Raw genomic sequence first — 20,824 nt, 5'->3', positions numbered from 1 at the left:
GAAAGAGTGGGTTAAATACCTATCCATTCATCTGGGAAGTCTGTAGGACTTGAGCGTAAAAGCTATTCACTGCCAGCCTGGTGCTGGACTTATGAAACTGGCTAAATGGTGTCTGTCACTTCTATATTTGATGGAACAATAGTTTCTTGGAAAAAGGACAAATAAGATAAAAATTTTGCTCTTGTGGGATTGTGATTAGAGGAATATTCAGGAATTGCATTGCAGTGAGCATTTTCTTTGTGTTTGGGCTTATTTTCCCCTTTTTTTCATGGGATGCATTTTCTGATCAATAAAAATCTCATTAATATTTCATTATTCATAGGAATTTGAGAGGGAGAAGCATGCTCATAGCATATTGCAGTTTCAGTTCATGGAAATGAAAGAGGCTTTGAAGCAAAGAGAAGAAATGCTTGCAGTAAGTAACTTTTTAATGGCTTCTTTGATTGGTATGTTTCCAGTTAGCAGTAGGAGTGTAGAAGGTGAGGCATGGAGAATTTTATTCCCTACTCGAGTTTCTCACCTGAAGAAATACTAGTGTTTCAGGCCAAACAGGTTCAGAGCTGACTAATGGGAATACTACCTTCATAAGTATTATCTGAAGTTGGACTTCTTTTTTGCCTCGTCCATGATACGAAATAAGCTGTGTTTTGGACAGCTGTTGTGGAGATGCAGAAGAAAGTCATGGAACTGTCTAACTTAAAGTCATCTCCTGATTAGTAAGATTGTCTTTAGGAGCATAGGTTTAGCTGAGATGTCAGAAACTGTGAAACTCTTCATGTAGATACTCTCTTACTTTAGCACCTGACTTTTTTCATTCTTTGGCATCACTGCAATCTTGGCCTTCTTTGTTAACCTGTTACCTGCTTTCTGTCTTCTTGTTTTGCTCCTGTCTCTCAGGAAATTCAACAGCTGCAACAGAAACAGCAGAGCTATGTCAGGGAAATTTCTGATCTTCAGGAGACAATAGAGTGGAAAGACAAAAAAATAGGGGTAGGACTGTCAACTGCTGAAATGTGTTCAGAGCGGCACCGTTGTTCTCCAGCTGATCCTGCTTTTGCAAAAACCTCATGGATAAAATCCTCCTTAGTGACTTTGCTTGGTGTGGCTGTCTTACTATACTACCCGTGAACTAGCAAATAGCAAATTTTGTCTTTGGCCAGTATCGTAAAATCCAAGAAAAATTTAGCAGCTGGTCTTGATTTCAAAACCTAGGGTAATTTATTTGCTGTGGTGCACCATTTGTATTTGCCATATTGAGAAAGGAAGTGCTATTTATAATGCGGTTCCATCAGCACTGAATTTTCGCTTATTCAGATTTAATCTGCAGAGTGTGCAGAAACTGGAGTGTGATCAAGAAGTAATAGAGCTATTTATGGGCTATTGGGATGAAAGTCTCTAACTCTCCCTGGCTTCTCATCCCTTCCCACCCCCGTCCCCATCAAAGCCACATGGAAACCCACTCTTACAGAAAAGCATGGCTTTCTTTTCTAACAATGAGCACTGAAAGACTTTCTGAATATAGGAGAAAGAAGTCTGGCAACTTGCCTGTGCTTGCAACATCCAATAACTTGTAGCAGCTTGAAACTCAAAATTGCCTCATTTTTTTTACTGTTCTATTTGAACTTGCCTAGAAATGTTGGGGGGTTCAGTAGCAAAATACGCATTTGCACATGGTACATCCCAGTCTAAAGATGACTTAATGGCAGCTTTCAACTTAATTGAAATATACTGCACCCATGATGGTAACCCATGGAATAAAAAGACTCTTAAAATCTGCTGGGCCTGCTTTCATGCTGTTCTGTTAACACATGGGAATGGCACTGTGTCTTCAATGTGCATGTTGAAGTAATACGGATATAAATTAAGTTGTCTTGCAGATAGGAATGAAAGGTGGATCCTCATATGAAGGATCCCTAATGAAGGATTGGGCTCTGAATGTCTTTAATAGGAATTCCCGGTTATTGAATAAGCTGTGCATTTCTTGGATTTGAAGTTTATCTGTGTGTATGTAAACTTGGTCCTTTACTCTGTAAACTTTACCTTTTCCATACATGCCGCTTCCATCTATCTCTGAATACCTTAAATCTACTCATTCTTGTTTACACTTGCTTTTCATGGTCTTTACTTGTCTCCCTTCCTTTCTTCACATCTCTTCGCCCTCTGTCTGTGTTGGGAACTCAGGCATTAGAGAGGCAGAAAGATTTCTTTGATTCCATAAGGAGTGAGCGGGATGACCTTAGAGATGAAGTGCTTGTGCTGAAGGAGCAACTGAAGGTATGCAAGAGGAATAAAAGAAACTTATATTCAACTGCTGACCTTTTCCTCCTGTACATTTTTGCAGAGAATTTGAATCTAGCTCAGTAGCAAGAACTCTATTTTCATGTTGCTTAGAAGTTGCCATTTCAGGAATTTTCTATATAAAGTCCTTCCCCCTAATATTGACTGTGAGCTCTTAGTATAGACTGTAGTATTAAGTAGTTGCTTTTGTACGAGGCGCTTCTCTGAAGAACATCTTATGCAGCAGATTTATTTAAAAAAGAAAAAGAGCTCGAATCACATGCTTTCTGTCATAATGGCTAAACTGAGAACTGTAATATTCTGTACTCTTTTCTGACTTCCAGCCATGTTTAATGGAACGATTGAAGCAATTGTTTATTCAGAATATCAAGGACAAGAACACTTGAACAATCATCCCCTTTTTAAGTGACAGGCTCTAAAACATTGCTTTTGCTTCTCCACAGAAACATGGAATAATCCCAGACTCTGACGTAGCCACCAACGGGGAGACATCAGACATTCTTGATAACGAGGGACACTTGGATTCTTCCAAAACTGTGCTGGGCACAACTCAGGCATTAAAGACAGGAGGGGATGGGACACTAGGTAAGTGCTGTATATATCCTTACATATCTTTCTGTCTGTCCATTCATTCATCTTTGCTTGGAGTTTGGGCATTTGTTAGTGGGACAATTAACACGTCACGCAGCATGCTACTTGTCGAATCACTTCCTGTGCATTTTTCTGCTTAATATTTATTATCACTTCAAGTATGTTGTACAGTTTCCTGCAAAGGCAGACTTCATTTCCCATTCAAGGCGACAAAGGACGAGAATACAAATATTACATTACAGATAAGTAGCAATCATTCAGATTACTATTTAAACCCTGAATTTGAAAATTGTCCCAGAGTAATCCTACTGTTGTTCAATATTTTTCAGCACATATCTTAAAGAATCAGGAAAAGAAGTGGTTTAGTTTCCTACAAAGAACTTTTATGTTGGTTCATTTATATACCTGACAACTGTGTCTGCTGAATAACGATGCTGGGCACTGTTAAAACACAGTAATGTATGAATTCTTTGTTCTTAGTATCCTGTGCTATTGAGCAGTCAATATTAACACTTCAATATTTTTACTTGTTACCTTAACACTGTTAAAGTCAAAGAATATAACTGAGGTAGATAGTGTTAGGAAGGAGAAATCTGGTTGGCAAAATTATTCTTCTTATGCAGTTGTGACGAATGGCCTCTCAGAGCTATTATACTAGCTCTGAGGAAAGGAGATAATACTCTTTCTTTAGGATTTTTTTGTTGTTGTTCTAAATGAACATAGTAATAAATAGCAACAGGCAGCCAACTGTTGCAAGTGCAAGTTATCTTGCTTTGAGCTGTTGGCTGCTTTTTCCTCACTCAGTTTTTGTGTGGAAACAATATGGAACACCAAAACCAAGGTAAGGGTATATTTTTAAATGGAATACGTTTTCTGTCTCTCCTTATTTTGGTTTGTATGGGTTTTTTGGTTTGTTTTTTTTTTTTGGTTTTGTTTTGGTTTTTTTGTTGTTGTTGTTGTTTTTTTTTTTTTGGAAATAGGTACAACATAGACCCAAAAGCTAACTGCTGAAACCACAAATGCTGCTGTTTTAATACCTGTTCCTTCTAAATATAAGGTGAAGGAAAACTGTTACCAGAAAACTCAAAAAACCCCACAGAAGTCCCCATCCCTTTGGGTGGATGAAGTGGCTGTAAGGGGCACTAAGTACCTGAGCTTTGATCTCTCTTGGTAATGCTAAAGAGCTGAACCACTTGCTTGCCAATCAGATTTTACATTCAGTGTTTGTTATATACACTGATGATAGCTGTTTATGGTACTTCGGAGCAAAATATTACTGAACTAGTCCTTTGTTACTTCATTATAATGGCATCAGACACGCACTCCTGCATGCGTAGAGTGGTGTCAGGGTTAAAGTTGTAGAGAATATTGCTGAGAGGAAAAATAATCTTTACTGTTAGTGTTACATCTGCAAGTATTACTGTTAAATGGCACTGCTTGAAACAGTTGTTCTCATCTACAAAAGCTGTCATTCACACAGCCAAGAGCATAAATCTTTTACTTTACAAAAACACAAGCCAGCACCGGAGACTTCTTGCTTTGAGAGGGTGGTGGTGAATTTCACTGATCAAAAACCCCAGACCCTTACTAATTCAATCGCTGCTTTGCCTCACGTAATTGGCAAAAGCTGATCTTCTATTAACCTATTCTTTGATTCATTCTCTTTCGGGTTTTAAATGGGGAGGTAAGTGCTATGGTGTGGTCCCTTCAACTTTCTCAATGGTCTTTTAGGCAAAACCAATGAAGTGGACATGAAAAATGAGATTTTGGAGGATGTGGGGAAAAGAGAAATCTTGCAGAATACTGAGCATGAGGAACACAAAGAGGAGTCTGAGGAGCAGGAAGTACAGACATTGCGTGCTGATGAAAATGCAAAGGCAGAAAAAATGGTTGAAGAACGTGATGCCCTGTCAACAGTGATGTTACCAGATAGTAGGTTTACAGAACAAATTCAAAGCCTTACAGAACATGTATCAGGGAGCGCTTCTTCAAATGGTGATAGTGACGCAGATGATTTGAGAAAGGTGAGAGAGTCCGCAGGCACAGCAGTCCAACAGCCTCTTAGTATGGAGGCTGAACACCAGGACTTAAGTGCAAGGACAAATCAGAACTCGGAGGTGAGCTCTCTGCAAGGTCATCAGATTTTTGAAACTCCTCAGGAAATGCCCAGTGACTTAGGTACAGAGCATGAACTGGAAAAAGCTGCACTCAAACAGGAAGAGCAAGAAGATCTGAAAACTAGCCATGCCCTGAGTGATAATGAATCAGATCAAGAAGCCGACCTTACAAGTGAGAGCTGTGAGCTGGTTTCTTCTAACCAGGCAGGGCTACCAGAGGTTACAGTAGCAGGCTCGCTTAGTGAGGAGGTAAGTGTGGAGAGTCACGCTGAGGGGCTCCAGCACTCCGAAGAAAGTGCTGAAAACAAGGTTACAAACATCTTGGAGGAAAAGCTTGTTGAAAGCAAATATTGCGCTGATGGAAGAATTGATGAAACAGGAGGTGGTAGAGATGAAGAAACAAATGAGGTTGGGAATGCAGTTCAGGGTGAGACGAGGGAAATGGAGTCGGTGGGTTTGGAGGGGACGGAGTCATGTGAAAGCGGTGTCCCAGCAGATACAAGTGAAAAGGAAGGTGGAGGAGATCAGGCATGCATCCAAACGGTTTCTGCAGAGGACAGTCCTTCAGCATCATCAGAGGAACAAAATATGCAAGATAAAACTGAACTTGAAAATGCTACGGCTGAGAAGGATGGACAGAAGGAAGTATTAATAGAAGGGTTGGAGATGTGTTCAGATTCTGCAGAAAGAGAGGAGCAAGATAAGGCATCTGTGGAGGCTGTAGGCTGTATTGCTGAGGTAAAAGCAAGTGTGCTGGAGCAGGCAGAGCCAGACGCAGACGTTGTGAAAGAGGTGACGACGCAGGAAACCAGTTTAGACCCCAGTCTTTTAGATGATGAAATTAAGGAGTCAGAATTGGAAACAGGGGATGAGTCTGGGGAAGGAAAGGAAAGTAGGACAGAATGGGTAGAAGATTTAAAGCCAAAGGTAGAAGTTCAGCCAGTTCAGTGTAGTGAGGAAGCAACAGGTGATACAGTGGGAGAGACAAATATTCCTTCAGAAGGTGAAGCACAGAATGTAGTTGAAGAAGAGGAAGGTGAATCTAAAGAGGAGTCAAATGTAGATGCTAGTGTAACTACTGAAAACAAAGTTGATAAAGAAACACTGAAAGAAAATGAGCAAGAGGCAGAGCTTGCAGACCACCATGGTGGTGGATTTGCTTCTGAGGAAGGTGCAAATAATTCCCTGGCACAGAAAACTGAGCGGGATGAAAACATTAGCAAACAAGTTAAATTGGAGGGTCAAGCAGAGGAAAGCCTGGAAGATGATGGTGATGCATTTGATTTTGATGAAGAGTCAAAACAGCTTCTAGAAACTGATGAAAAATGTGATGGAGAGAAAGCTGATACACAAAAAAGAGAGGATGATGGAGCAAATGATGCTGTCGGAAAAACTGCCCAAACAGAGGAAACCGTAGAAAGAACAGACAAAACAGAAACTGAAGATGCCTTGACTGAAGATGACAGCTTGCAGCATGAAAAAGGAGCTGAGCCTGAAGAAACGGAGTGCTTGCAAGGAGAAACCTCACAGAAAACTGATGTGACGACTGATGTGATGGAAGATGAAATCAAAACATCGGATTCTAATACAGTGGAAAAAATACCAGATGAAAATGTTTCGGAACAGGATTTGGAAAGTGCTGGCAGTAACAGGGATGAAAGCAAGGAGGATTTGCAGGGTGGTAGAAGAGGCAAGGGTAAATCCAGAGATGACTGTACAATATCATAATTTCAGAATCTCAAGACTACAGGAGTTACATGCCATTTGATCAGTCCCAATACAGAAGCATGCACTTTGCACAATACTTCAGACCTTAGGAATACTCTTAAAGTTTTTTCTTTATAGGTAATTCTCATCATAAAACAACGTTATGTAAGCGGTAATGATGCAAGCACTAAGTTATTCACTGACGTACCTAGCCACAAGAAGTCAGGAGTGGGTTTGATTTTGTTGTGTCTCAGGTTTAAAGCTTATCACCAAAAGAGCAAGCTTCACAAATTGACTATTCAGACTCTCTTTTAAGTAAAGTACTTTTAGTGTGGATAACTGCTACTGAGGAATTTCTATAGGAAAGTCTTTTTTTTCTAGCCTAGATGATAGATGTCTTGAATGTACTTAAGTGCGTTGGATCTATGTGAACTTACGCGCATACTTATATGTACTTACGTGCACTAGAACTACAGTAAGTACGTTAACACTTCATGAAGGAACTCAGTAGATCAGCAACACTGATCTGATGCTGAAAATTCTTTCTGAATGATTAAAGCCTAGGAACCAATTATTTTTTCTTTTTTCTTTTTACTATGGAAAAAAAGATCCTCTCATTCCACTTTATTTCTAATATGGTCGTATTCCAAAATATAGTTAGATCACTGTGAATTGGGTTAGTCTAAACACTTTGGAAGAACGGTATACAGTTTGAAGAAAGTGCAACATTCAGGTCTTAGTTTGCTGAAAGGAATAAATATATACATGTTTACTTCATCTAGGCACATTGCACCACAATAGGCCTTTTATACCGTGTCTCATGTGTTGTTGGTTTTTTTTTTTTTTTTTCCGAAGAAAGTGTCAATACACACTGCAATGTGTGCTTAGGTTTGCCATTAAGTACCTTCTAGCTATGAATATGTAAAATACCTATTTTTCCAAGAAGATTTTTGTTTAAAATTGCATTTCCTTACTGCATTATATTTTTTGCAAACTATGATTCTGAAAGAGGGTTTTTATCTCTGAAAAATTCTTACCTCTTCCTTTCTGGAAGGAAGATAACTTTGGATGTCTTAATTCTTGTTGGATATCAGACCAAAGACGATTATTGTTCTGTATACTAACCCCCGTGCCTTTTTGAAAAGCTGGATTGCTTTGAATTGTTGGCATAAATTAGAAACTTTGACTCCATTGCTATGTTTCTTCCTGCTTCTTTGCTAGTGCTTGGGAGGAAGAACATGTTTTGCATGCTTAAAAATTCATGTAAAGTTGTCTTAAGCAATGAACGTCCCAAGGGAATGCAAGCTGAGGAGTTGGGGTGGGCGGGCTGTGGAAGGCTGTATTTGTGTTGATGTTACAAAGTTGATGGAGTACAAACAGACTGCCAAATTTCAAGATGTATATCAAAATGTACTGAGCTGTATATAATTGAAATAAACATATTTTATACTTTAAATTGCCTGTCCAGAGCACTGTTTATAAACCTGCATAAATATTTATTAAAATCTATGTAATTTCAAAAACATTTTTCTGCAGCTTTGTTAAATTCATTGTGTTGTGCTACATAGCTAGAAGAGCTATCTTACTAGGAATGGACAGCCTCGGTGTTTGAGGACCTTTAATATATGATGGCACCCGTAACTGTAAACCTGTAACAGGGCTGGAAACCTGTAAGTCTTTTCATATGGCTTCTCTCCAACTTAGAACAGTTCCGGTATACTTTCTGTAAGTATTAGCAGTTGTTCTTCTTAAGGGTTTACGCTAAATACTAATCTAAAAAGTCATAGATCTTAAAAGCATCTCTTCTTACTCTGTAGCAGTGTTTATTTAAAGATTTGTCTCTGCTATACTCGCCATGGTAATATATGGTTTAACGTTGAAAGTATTTTAAATATATTTAAACATTAAAAACACTTAAATAGATAATGAAACATGCTTGCCAGGCTTCACTTATACTTGTGGATGGATCTATAAGCAACTCTGAGTTAAAATAGGCACATGCCAGCGTTTCCTGTATTTTTCATACACGTTTGTTTCTAATGTAAATGCTTCTGGATGGTTGAGGCAATTAATGGTGAGCTGATTTTAACTAGTTTTTCCACTTCAGGAAACAAAGCATCTGTAAGAGAGGTCCTTTTTAAAGCCAAATCACAAAAGGAGAAACAACTCTAGTCTTAACCATCCATGTACCAGCTTTTATCCCACAGTAACTGGTCGACTCTCAGTGGAACTAGGGTAGGAGCAAGAACACGGACAGGCGATGCAGAATAGGTGATGTACTGGAAATCCATCCTTGGAACGTTAGCTGCTTGGCACCTCTGCTGGCAGCTGGTCCTCGGCTTCTGGAATTGGGCAAGTACTGTGGAGGAGGTCATGGTTTTCTTTACCTCTTTGGTTTTTGCTTGAGTATATGCACATCGAGGGAGAGCGGGAGGTCTTGAAGGTAAAGGGAACTGCTAGATGTTATATTCAAAAGTTAATAATTTAAATATTATATGCCAGCTAGCATTGAGTGAAATGCGTGCCATTAGAGAGGGAGAGGAGACAGTGTCTCAGGAGGAATTACCTAGAAAACGCATCTTTTGTAAAGTTACACAATTGAAAACAGTTTTTGGCATTTTCCCTGTGGTGTCTGACAAATACAAGAGAAGATCTAACTTGTCCCTTTCTTCACTGGTTTTGACCTAGAAAACGCATCTTTTGTAAAGTTACGCAATTGAAGACAGTTTTTGGTATTTTCCCTGTGGTATCTGACAAATACAAGAGAAGATCTAGCTTGTCCCTTTCTTCACTGGTTTTCACTTTCAAAGACAGCAAAATATCAAAATCAGTCTTTTCACAGTCTAACATGAAACCAAGAAATGATGAGATGAACTAAAATCAAGATTCATATTTGCTGTTATGTTACCCGTTTTGTTTTAAGCAAGGACAGTCTGTTGATGTGTACTGCAGTGAACGCCACGCTCAGTGTGTAAGACTTTTCTCTTTCAGAATAGCTCCATAGCTCCAAATGCTCACTGGGTTTTCTGTTCAATACCTAGTGGCACATGTAGCCTGTAGCCCATGTTCTTGCATTGCTACAAATTCAGAGCTAGCCTGAAATGCTTTCGAAAGGAAAGCTGAAGAGCCTTTTTTTTCTTTTCTTTTCCTTATTCAGCAGGTAGTAGTGAAAGGCTTTGGTCAATATTTCCTTTATTACAGAAAATAACAGTCTTCCTGTCCCCCTCAAAATCAGTATTGCAAGCTGGTGTCTTCTAAATCCTCTGCTTATTCACTGTCCCAACAGCCTGTCCCCAGCAGTATCCCCTTCTGAGAAAGAGAGGAAGGCATTTCTCAGTATTTGTTGTTGTTTTCTCATTTTCCAAAATAAATGGACAGATCTGGAGAAGGAGTATTATCCAACCTGCTATTGATCTGACAGTTGGATTCTTGTAGGCTCTTCTCAATAGCTGCTTGGGGCTGCTGGTGTGATTTCATGGGATGTCTTCCCACCCTCCAAGTACAGTTTACCTCTTTCATTTGCCTCAGGATTAATTACTTGCTGGACCACACGTCAACACATCATGGAAATCGTTCAGGTTAAAACCAACTGCTTCCCACCCCATGCTCCCCTCCAAGTAGGAAAATATCAAGGATCTGCGGTTGAGGAGGGGATTTTGTGTCAACTGTGCTAGTGAAGCACCACTCTGGTTAGCGATACCTTGAGTCAACTGCAATACCAATGAGAAGAGTTGTTTGACGTACAAACGGGCCTGTACAATAGCAGATGACACTGGTAACCACCACCAGCACCACCCTCTTGTGTCCTGCTCTCTCCCAGACCTTCCTAGGGCCCAGCTCCTCCCACCAGCCCTCTGTGAAGCTCCTTTGCGTACGGAAGCCAGGAATTGGTGCAGTGAGTAGCCTGGGAATCATGTTACCCAAGTTTAAGTGAGATGAATGTCACACTCTAATTATTCATTTTAGTATCTTTGTATGTGAAATAAGGATAATGACTGTTACAGATGAGAATTTTAATTAGGTGCTTCGTGTCCTGATTCACTAGATTGCTCTTTTCAGCTCACCGCTTCTCAAGGTCCTCAGATCCTTGATTTGTTGGAAAAATGCCTCCTAAATACAAAATGAAGGTGACTTTGCAGAAATATCTATTAAAGCTAAAGTAAGTTTTCTGTGTTAGTGTGGAGTTTTAAGATAAGTGAAACCTAAGAGACCTCCATCTATACATGCAGAAAACTTTTCTACATGAATGGCAATTTTAGCAAACTATTTTTTCTGTGGTCTTGTAAATCCTACTGCTGGCATGTCATCTGTCCCAGGCGGGTGTGCAGATGTCCGTAATGAGGGAAGAGAAAACTGATGGTGACGTTGGATTTGAAGGTTCATCCCAAAATGTTAACATCCATTTTGCAGGGAAAGGGGTTGGGGGCAGCCCATATGCTCCCTTATTGGAAACTGGAGGAGGTGTCCTTTCTTCAGGCCGGCATATTTCACCCCACAGCAGGGGTTGTGCTAATGAAAGTTATTTTCAGGATCAAGGTGGATTATTTGGCCCCTTGGAGTCAATAAGTTTGGGCTAATTTTGTAGAGGCCTTGAGGTTTCCTTCTGCATCAGTCCTTGTTCTCTTTCCAATCCTTAGAACTTAATTTCTTGATCTCTGCCGACCTGTGACTCCCAGCCCTATCTCCAAGTCTGAATATCTCTGATCTTTCTTTTACTGTTTGCTGTCCTCGCTTTCTTCATTGACCGTTATTTTTCTTCCTTATCTTTCATCTTTTACAGAATTTCTCTCTTAAGCTTCCTTTCTTTCTCATATAGCTATGTGAAATTGTTTTATTATTTTGAAGGGGTTTATACTTGTAAACTTCTGTTAGTCTTGATAGTTTACAAAAATGTGGTTGGTTTGTTTGGTTTTGTTTATTTTGTTTTTCCGTATCAATGCTCAGGTGTAACAATGTTGGGTGTGTTACAAATGGCTAAAAATAAAAAGGATAGGACTTGACGAGGTTCAAAATGAATGCACAGAACTGCAGAAGTGAGATGGCACTTTAAGATCTGTATTTGGGTATTGCATCAGAAGCCAAGGTAAAGGTTTTATTTTGTGCTCTAGAATGACTGCTGGTATATGGGAACTTGTATACCCAGGAGGGGAATGACATACCACATTATTACTAGCTAATGGACTGTACATGTTTGCCATATAGAGGGACTTGCATTTGAAAACTTCTGTTTTCCCCATTTGATTCCATACGGACTCTCTATTCTCTTTACTGTGTGTGTGAATGAGAAAAAAGGGGGGACCACAAGACTTTGGCCTCCTCAGGATTTAACAACAAATGAGGACTGGTATTTTTAAAGCTTTTCAAAAATACTTAAGTCTATCAACAGAATTTACCTGGTAAAAGCCCACCAGCCTTTTATCTGTAATTTGTCAATTGCTTTCCTTAAGTTTACAAAAAAGACCTTCTTCTTGAGTGACCTTTGGATTTTAACCGTTTAATTAACAGGCCAGACCGTAGATGTGGAGTTGAGCTCTGAACACCCTGAGTTCTGCACAGGTGACTGCTTGCTGGCAAGGGAGGCAAGCTAAATAAACCTGCAATAAATATACACATCAAACTCGTGGAGTAAGACCTGTCTGAGGTCAATATATCCTCTTCTAAGAAGTATATTTGAATGCTATGTTCCAGTGTACTTCTGTTGAGGTGTACCCAAACAAACTAAGGTTCTTAATTAATGAGGTAAAGTAATTTTAGTGATAAGAAAATTTGTGAGTACCTGCTAAAATGCTTTCTCATTTTCCAGCTCTTAATAGGGAAGAAAAAAAAACCTAAGTGACTTGGTTGGTTACTTTCTAGATCTTTTTTCCAGTTGTTTCATTCTGTAGCGTGCACTTATTAATGAATGCCACACATCTCCATGTGCTGATCTGTAGCGCTTCAAGTTCAAGTGTAGCACAACAGTTGGTCCAGATTGCCTGTCACCTGCTTGATGTTTGACCAGGAAAATTGACTGTGAAGGATTAAAGGAAAAAGAATGTTTTACCAGACTGATGCGTTTGAAACAAAAATAATTTAATGGGCAAACGTTTTTCTGGTCGTAATACTAGAGATAACGCAAAATGTCATTGCCATGCTGTTTAGTAAAAGCGAAGAGTTAAAGTGCTGAGAATGTGCTTAGCTATGATTGTAGGCATTTACAGTATTTTCATTATGTTAAACTGTAAAGATTTGTGAGATTTTGTGTTGCAGTTGTGTTTGACCCTAGAGTTCTTGCATGCTAACCTAACGTAGAAGATTAGCCTCTTTGCATGCAGCTGGGTGCTGCTACTGCCGTGACAAGCATGTTCTGTGAGAATGACATAACCTCCCCTGGCTGCAGCCCCTTCCCAGCCCTGTCTGTGGCCTCATTTGCTGTGGTACGTGCATAACTACCCTCATCATTAGTTTCACTAACCTTAACGGTTCGGTCTTATATCAGATGCACCCTGAAATGTGCGGCTCATCAAATCAACACTAAACTTTCAGTTTTCTCTTTCAGACAGGCTGAAAAAACTGATTGATGAACGAGAATCCTTACTAGACCAGGTAATCACAAGAAAACTGAAATGCTGTGTGTTTACTAAATCTATGATAAGAACAGTATAGGTTAAGAAAATCAAAATAGCCCTAACATAAGGTATAGAACAGTAATGCCATTGCCTTTCAGAACGTGTGCAGGGTCGCTCTTGCAGAGGACTTACTGTGTTGCTTGCCACTTTATTCTTCCTTTGAAATGTTTCTCCTGCGCGTTAACTCAGGATCCGGGGGAAGAAAAATACGACCCAGTGTGCCTGTTCCATGTTGCTAACTATTCACATGCAGTGTCCTTAGTCACCTAAAACTCCTTCTCCAGGACTGTTTCTGAAAAATTCATGCTTTGGATTGGCGAAGCCCAAGGGAAAAACAAATACGATCCAGAAATTGTGAAAGCAAATTTTATCTCCCAAGAGTAAGCCTTCCTGATTGCTGGATCTATGGGTAATGGGCCATTTGGAAAGAAATGCTGGAGGAATTACAGTAGATGGGTAAACAGCAATTAAAGTAATTATTGCTGGTACCATGATATTCCATAGCGGATATAAAGCTTATTCAAAAAACTTTAGCTGATCTGTTTCTCTGCAGGATGCTCTGTGCTTTCATTTATGGACTATATCCTTGGCCTTGAGACTTCACACACAACCAAACACAGTTTGGGGTTTTTAAGAATGTTTTATGTGAGTGTGCCTAGAGAACACTTATGGCTTTTCTAATAAAACAATCTTCCTCCACTTGTTATGGTTGGTCCTGAATTTATGCATAAGCAGTGATACTTAAAATATGATGAGTCATTTGCTAGAAAACTTTCTAGGGAATTATTTTGTAACAGAAGATTTTTTGGAGTTTAGGTTTAAAAGAAATATAATTTGTTTTATAATACTTGAGTGAATTTGAGTACTGAGCCACAATCTTCCCTTACTGATTTTAATAACTCATTATTTTGTGTCCTTCAGGTTAAAAAATTAAAGGGACAACTGGAAGAAAAGCAAAAGAATGGCAAGATGGAAAATGCACAGTCAGAAGATGAAGTTCTGGAAAATGGGACAGATATGCACATGATTGACCTCCAAAGTGAGCTGCATTTTGATTTTAAGAGAACTTTGTGTTCTGCATGTGAGTGAGAAAATGTATCTGTACGATAACCACATGGCTCTAAGTAAAAATGAGCCTTCAGTTCTAAGGGAGCTTCAAACTGGGAGGGCACCTCTACTAGAGGTGAGGAAATGATTATCCTTTGTTTGAGCAAGACTGCAATTGGAAATCTCCCTTATGTTCCCCAGGAGAGCTGGGATGAGTTCCTAGTGAATTCTTTCCGAGTGGTCAGAAGGGAATTGGGCAGGACTGGGAATAGCGCCTATCTGCTGGGCACTTTTTTGACAGAGAGCACTTGCTACTCAACCACTGCCCCATGTAGGTTCCTGTAGGAAGGGAACTTTATGACAGACTTGTTAGACACTGTTAACCCTTGTTCTGACATCTCTGATAAATCTGTAATTCTTTTAGGAGATGCCAACAGACAGATCAGTGATCTCAAATTTAAGCTAGCAAAGTCTGAGCAGGAGATAACAGCATTGGAGCAGAATGTAAGTTGTTGGCTTGTTCTGTTTGTTTAGGCATGGTGACAATGCAAAGAGAAAGTGTATTTTATTACATGGTAAATGAAATCATGATTATTGTGGTTTTTCCCTTAAAATAAGCAACAGGAGTGTTGGAGCATCAGGGTTACTGCACTGAAGTCATAAAGAGTAAAATGCTTTCATTTATGTATGGGTAAGAGTGAATATCTTATTCACCTTTACTGAAGGAAAAACGTTCAAAGACAAAGGTATATTGAAAGCACTTACAGAACTCTTCAGAATACTTTCTTATGCCTAGCTGTTGACCATTTTTAAATGACTCCTGGCAGATGATGTGGTATATGTGGATTTTATACAAGACTATTCAATTTTGACTGTTTGCTCTTGTCCAGAGTATGTCAGCGATACTCTTGCTAAGATAAATTTAGTCAATGGACTGTATTTGTTGTTGCTGGAAGTATATTAAATATGGATCTGTATAAAAGGTCTGGAGTAAGTTACCATGACCAGGCTTCCTTGGTATTTTTTTTTTTTCCCTCAACATATGCCTTTATTTAATTAAAGAAAAGTGAGCATCTCTCTGGTTATTGCTTAGCGACTAGTGGAAGAGTAAAGCTTCAGAGTAACTTCTTGGTACAGCTTTTAATTCAAAATTTTCCCTTCACCATAGGTAATACGATTGGAAGGTCAGGTAGCCCGATACAAAACTGCTGCTGAAAACGCTGAAAGAGTAGAAGATGAACTGAAAGCAGAGAAACGCAAACTACAGAGAGAGGTAACTCTAAATGCAAACTGTCGTCGTAGGCTAGCAGTCAGCCTGCACTGTGTGGGGGGAAACCTGTCTGTCAGTGCATTTTAGAGGAGGAACTACCCTTCTTGGCAAAGAATAAACGTCTACTTTTTTAATTGCTTTAGTTCTTTGTTCTAAATGTGTAACCAAACTTTCAGCTCTCAAACTGTTTTAACAGACACAACTGTGAGTTCCCACTGCCATTTCACCATTCCTTCCTAAACTGACTTGTAATGCCTTGCTTTGTACCCGAGCTGGTTCAATGGAGCAAACTGAAGTTTTGCTTGTACAACTTGGATCTAGAAGCAGCCTTCAAACGCTCAGGTTTGCGTGCTGCTTCGCAGCTGTGAACGTTCCCGTGGTTCGACATGAAGAATTGCTATTTCTACTTTATTGTCCTTGTGTCCTTTGTGGTACCTGAAGGCTCATTACTTTGGGTGTTACAAATTCTGGGTTTGTAAATGCAAATCACTGGTCTTTTTAGGACATGTCATTTGAAAATTACGACAATAGAAAGCTGGAAATCCTGCTGTAAGGTTAATTTGGGCACTTCATTATTTAAGCACAGTACCACAGCCTACCAGGAATGAGGGTCTAAACTGTCACAATTCAGAGCCTAAACTTGAGTGCTAAATGGATGCAAATCGTTCTTACTGAGCGTGTTTTTCTTGCTCTGTCAATCTATTCACGCCTGTTTGCTGTAGCGCATCCTTCCACAGACTGTCCATATTTCTCTCTTAAAACACTGCATCTTCAATCTGTCTGTAATTTTGACCTCATTTGTCTTGCCAAACTACATGTTCTCTCCAAGTAGCTGCTACAACCAGCTGAAATACGTTTGTCAGCTTCTTTCACACCTGCGTCCTGATTTTGGGGTGGTTTTGTTTTGTTTTTTTTTCTAGCGTGGCTCTGGTTTTTCTAAATACTCCTCCTGGTCTGCTGCCTATAAATATTGCTCTATGCAGTCCACCTCTCTCTCCCTACCCTCATCCTGTGGTGGGTTTTATAGAAAACTACGGCACCAAAGTCACGGCTGTGCCTGTGGTTCTGGGAAACAGAAGCATAAAAGCCAGGCAGCGAGACAGGCGTATGTCACCCAACAGATATCTCTGAGTGCCCGTGCCTCTGAAGTTGAGGCAAACTCTGAGCCATTTGTTCAACATTCTGTTAATACTTTGGGTTCTTGGCACTGCGCTTAGAAAGCATCTCTGTGTGTGGCCTTCAAAGCAGTTACACAACGTTCACTTTTAACTCTGCTATTAGGAATTTTCAACTGCTTTTTCTTGTAAGGAAATTCCAGCAATATGGTCAGTTAGGGTTGGTAATGACAGACCTTGCTTTTTCTTTGGAAAGGGAAAACACTGTGAAACTTACGGGTGTTTGTTTTTTTTTTTTCCTGCTTCCTTCCTTCCTTCAGCTTCGTTCAGCACTGGATAAAACTGAAGAGCTTGAAGTCAGCAATGGTCATCTAGTAAAACGCTTGGAGAAGATGAAAGCCAACCGGAGTGCTTTACTTTCTCAGCAATAACCGTCACCTTTCCATGGAAATTACTACTACTTGACAGAATCAGAACAACGTTGCAGATGCTTCTGTCTCTTGCTGTCTGGGATGCTTTGTGTCATGCCTTCCGAGAACAGACAACCCCAACGTTTGCTACGTGCCACCCAGCTGTGGTTCTCTCTACGCAGATTCAAACCTACTGCACTATATACATAGGAGTAGCTGATCCAAATGGCTGTGCCGGCGGGAGCCCTTCTACACCGTTCTTTGGGTACATTTGAAATACAATATCCGTCTACCATGTAAGAAGCACATCGGGCATCACATTAATTTCTCCATCCAGAAGGCACAGCAACCATTTATTGCCATTTAAAATGGCATTCAAAGAAAACACTTTAACTGGACCGGAGTTTTGTGTCTTGCTGAAAATTAAAAAAAAAACAAACAAACAACAAACACTGTAAGTTTTGGACTTTCTCATGACAGTATCTGTAATTTAGTGACTATGGTAGAGTTATTCATAGTAGGTTTTTCATTTATAAATCACTGTGGAACCACAAGCCATTACTAAGCAAAACTCCTTCAGTGGAAACCGTGGAAGATGATGGTCTTGGAAGCAAAAGTGACCTTAAATGACTTTGCCAATAAAACAAAGGTGTTTGGAGGGATTTTTGCACCAGTGGAATCATAAGACTATTTTATTTCAGGGTAAATAGGCAATAGCTTCATTGAATTTTCAACTTTTATTTGTATTATTTAATCCCTGCTCTTGAAGTAAACTACTTTTAAAGGATGTAAAGTTGCATTAATAAACCAGCATAAGGCCGTGTTCTAAGAAATGGTGCGTTTTGCACTTAGATCGTTCACTTTGGTGCATTTGTCAAAGCAAGCGTCGTTTGCTTAAAAAAAAACATGTAATGGGTTTTTTACATCAGAAACTATCTGCTTGTCCATGAACTAGTAGGAAACTACGCCGCTACAAAATACAAGTCCAATTTTTAAAAAAGTAACTGCTAAGTAAAGAAGCACTTTAGAAAATATTGCTGCCTATGGTTTTTCTACAAATACAGAAGTAGCGAATTATTTCCTTCTAAAGTCATTATAAAGGTTTTCCACTTTTCATGAAAAAGTAACGTAACCGATTAAGGTGTTGCAGGCAATTTATTATACACAACTAGCACTACAGCTCTGGTTTATTGGAGATTATTCTGAATGTACTCCTCAAAGGAGAACAGCAGTAACATGAAGAATAAAGCTGTCTTTCCCCCATCAGCCCTAACAGAAAAGCTTGTGAGTAAGGCAGGCGAGCAGTCCCTTAGGAATCTGCTCACGCTGTGAAGCAGCATCTCCTGTTCGACAGGAGCAACCTTCTGTCCATGCCGACTGCCTCAACAGATACGGTTCTATCAAGCCAAATCCAGACCCAGGAGACCATTTCTTCTTCGCTTGGTCTTCCGACTTTCCAGTCCAGACCTTTCCCTAGCCTCTTCCTCGCAGACTGGAGGTTAGAGTATAAACCGCTGCTATTTTCAACATAAGGGGATCGCTGGTATCTTCTTAGAGCACCTTCACAAATTAAATAAACCAAAAACAGTGTCTGAATGTGTTTATCTGGTTTGGCTAGAAAATAATACCTTTCTCTTAAGCTCTTCTGAGTGCACCCGGAAATTTAGGAATGAAGTACTGAAATTAATATTCCAGGAAAAGGATGAAGAAGGCTTTTTTTTTGTGCCCCTGGGGAAATAATTATGACCTTGTTGATCAAATGTGGTGGAACATGGGGATGAAAGGAATCCTTTAAATGAAATTTCTGCTCCAGCTAGGGCTTTGGGTTCTTTTTCCTTTTTTGGTTTTTGAGAGGAACATTCAGGTGCAGAGCCAGGTTTCTTGTGGAATACCTCAAAATTGCTGTGGATACCAATTTACAATTTTCTGTGGTTGACTTGTGTAATTTCTGGTGTACAAAGCCTCTGGGGCCTAAAAAATGAGCTAAGCGTTCATTTTCAGAATGCAAACAAACATGCTAAATACAACATCTTACTAACTGATGATAAGGTGTGTGCTTGCCACCAGTCATCTTTTCATTTGTGGTAGCGGTGAAAACTGTCTCTCCTGGCAAGATTCAGTAGAAACAACCTAGCAACTAAGCGTTGGTCCAAAAGGCTAAAAATAATACTTTGCTCATCAAGAAGCGATGTGTTTATCATTTCAAAGTAGATTGCATCTTGCACCCCATAAGCATTAAACTCATGACCGAAATCAGATGTGTATTTCAACCTGGATATGCTCTTAGTAGAAATCTTTGTGTGTGATAAAGTAGCTGAATGTGGAAGCCACTTTTTTTTTTTTTTTTTGCCCCCCCTAACTTTCAGTATGGCTTAGCTTTAGAATAAGGGAAGAAAAAGTACTGGTTGGTTTTCTGCAAGCTGTTTTATGTTTTCCTGTGAAGAATGTACAACAACAGAGCTTTGAATGGTAATAATAGCACATGCCCCGGTCCTTTTAGTTGAGCTCCAAACAAGAGAGCCTCGGTACCCAGCCCGCTGACTCAGAGCGGAGCCGAGGTGGTGGCAGCCCGGCGAGGAACGGCTCCTGGGGGAACCAGGATGGGTTTTCCTAGAATTTGTATTTAAAATTGTTATCCTTTGTTTTATTTTTAAATGTTAAATAATTTTATTGTTTGCAAATGGAATGTTACCCAAAAATGTTTTGTTTTGTTGTTGTTTTTTTTTTTCAATCAAACTGTTAGGAGATACAAGCGTGGAAAAGGAAATTCATTAGCAGAGCTCGCCAATAAAAATGTCACTTGTTTGGGTAGTTTTTATGGAGTGATCTGTCATGATGATGTTACTGGTAAAAGTTCTCTTGGAAAATACAGACTTTTTGGATGATACACGTGTAACAGCTCATTTTCCTTTTCAGTGTATTGCTGCAGACGCACAAACGTGAACAACACTGGTCGTAAAACGTACGAAGGCTTGTGTGACTAAGGGCACTAGTGTGAGACGTACCTCCAAATATTAACGTTTTTAATGGCAGGGTGCACTTGGGGAGGAGGAGGAGGACAGGGACAGTGTCCCATCAGGAGAAATTTGAACAGTATTGCTAATCGGATTCATTCTCCACTTAAGAGTATTTATGGTGAACATATAGGGAACCCCATAGTAACTTTCCCTGGAAGAATCCTTCACCACAGGAGGCAACTTGGTTCATCAAAAACACGTCAATTTTAGTATTAAACTTTATCTCGCGCAGATCATGGGCGTTGCCACAGAGAGATCACTTACACGAAATACCCTGAGGAGGAGGTCAGTGCTTGTCTCTGCTTTAAATGCTCTGAACAGTTGATTGTATGGGTTTGGGGGTTAGTTTGCTTTAAGCAGCTAAGGGATGTTTTGCACACTTTATTAAGAACTTAATAAAGGAAGGAGGGCCCAGAACCAGCCTTGTAAAATACGATCGTTAACCTGCGCAGCAGGTATTTATCAGGTGACATTCCCCAGTTCTCTGCCTTAGTCCCCACTGCCTCCTTCAGACTGAAAGCCTTCTAGCTGCGGGTTGGTTTTAATAACAGTACAAGCCATGCTACTGTTTGGCTTTCTCTGGCAAGCGCTGGGAGAACCCCGCGGGGCCGTGAGGGAGAAGGCGGAGACGGGCGGACACCCCC

The 20,824-nt window shown here is 39.9% G+C and overlaps 1 protein-coding gene across 1 annotated transcript in view; it reads left to right on the top strand.

Annotated features, from left to right (window-relative positions):
* The window catches only part of LRRFIP1 (leucine rich repeat (in FLII) interacting protein 1), a 72,950-nt gene extending 55,191 nt beyond the window's left edge, over positions 1-17,759 (top strand). Inside the window, exons 18-26 of the mRNA XM_009706069.1 lie at positions 323-415; positions 898-990; positions 2,182-2,274; positions 2,742-2,883; positions 13,252-13,298; positions 14,243-14,360; positions 14,793-14,872; positions 15,537-15,641; positions 17,074-17,759. Coding sequence (XP_009704371.1) covers positions 323-415; positions 898-990; positions 2,182-2,274; positions 2,742-2,883; positions 13,252-13,298; positions 14,243-14,360; positions 14,793-14,872; positions 15,537-15,641; positions 17,074-17,184 — 882 coding nt within the window. The 3' untranslated portion in view covers positions 17,185-17,759. The remainder of the gene's footprint in view (positions 1-322; positions 416-897; positions 991-2,181; positions 2,275-2,741; positions 2,884-13,251; positions 13,299-14,242; positions 14,361-14,792; positions 14,873-15,536; positions 15,642-17,073) is intronic.
* Positions 17,760-20,824: the final 3,065 nt, after the last annotated feature.

Source organism: Cariama cristata, unplaced genomic scaffold (genome assembly GCF_000690535.1).
Source record: "Cariama cristata isolate BGI_N322 unplaced genomic scaffold, ASM69053v1 scaffold9688, whole genome shotgun sequence".
Lineage (NCBI taxonomy): Eukaryota > Metazoa > Chordata > Aves > Cariamiformes > Cariamidae > Cariama > Cariama cristata.
The sequence above is the reverse complement of the archived record's forward strand: the minus strand, read 5'-3'. Positions and strand labels throughout refer to the sequence as shown.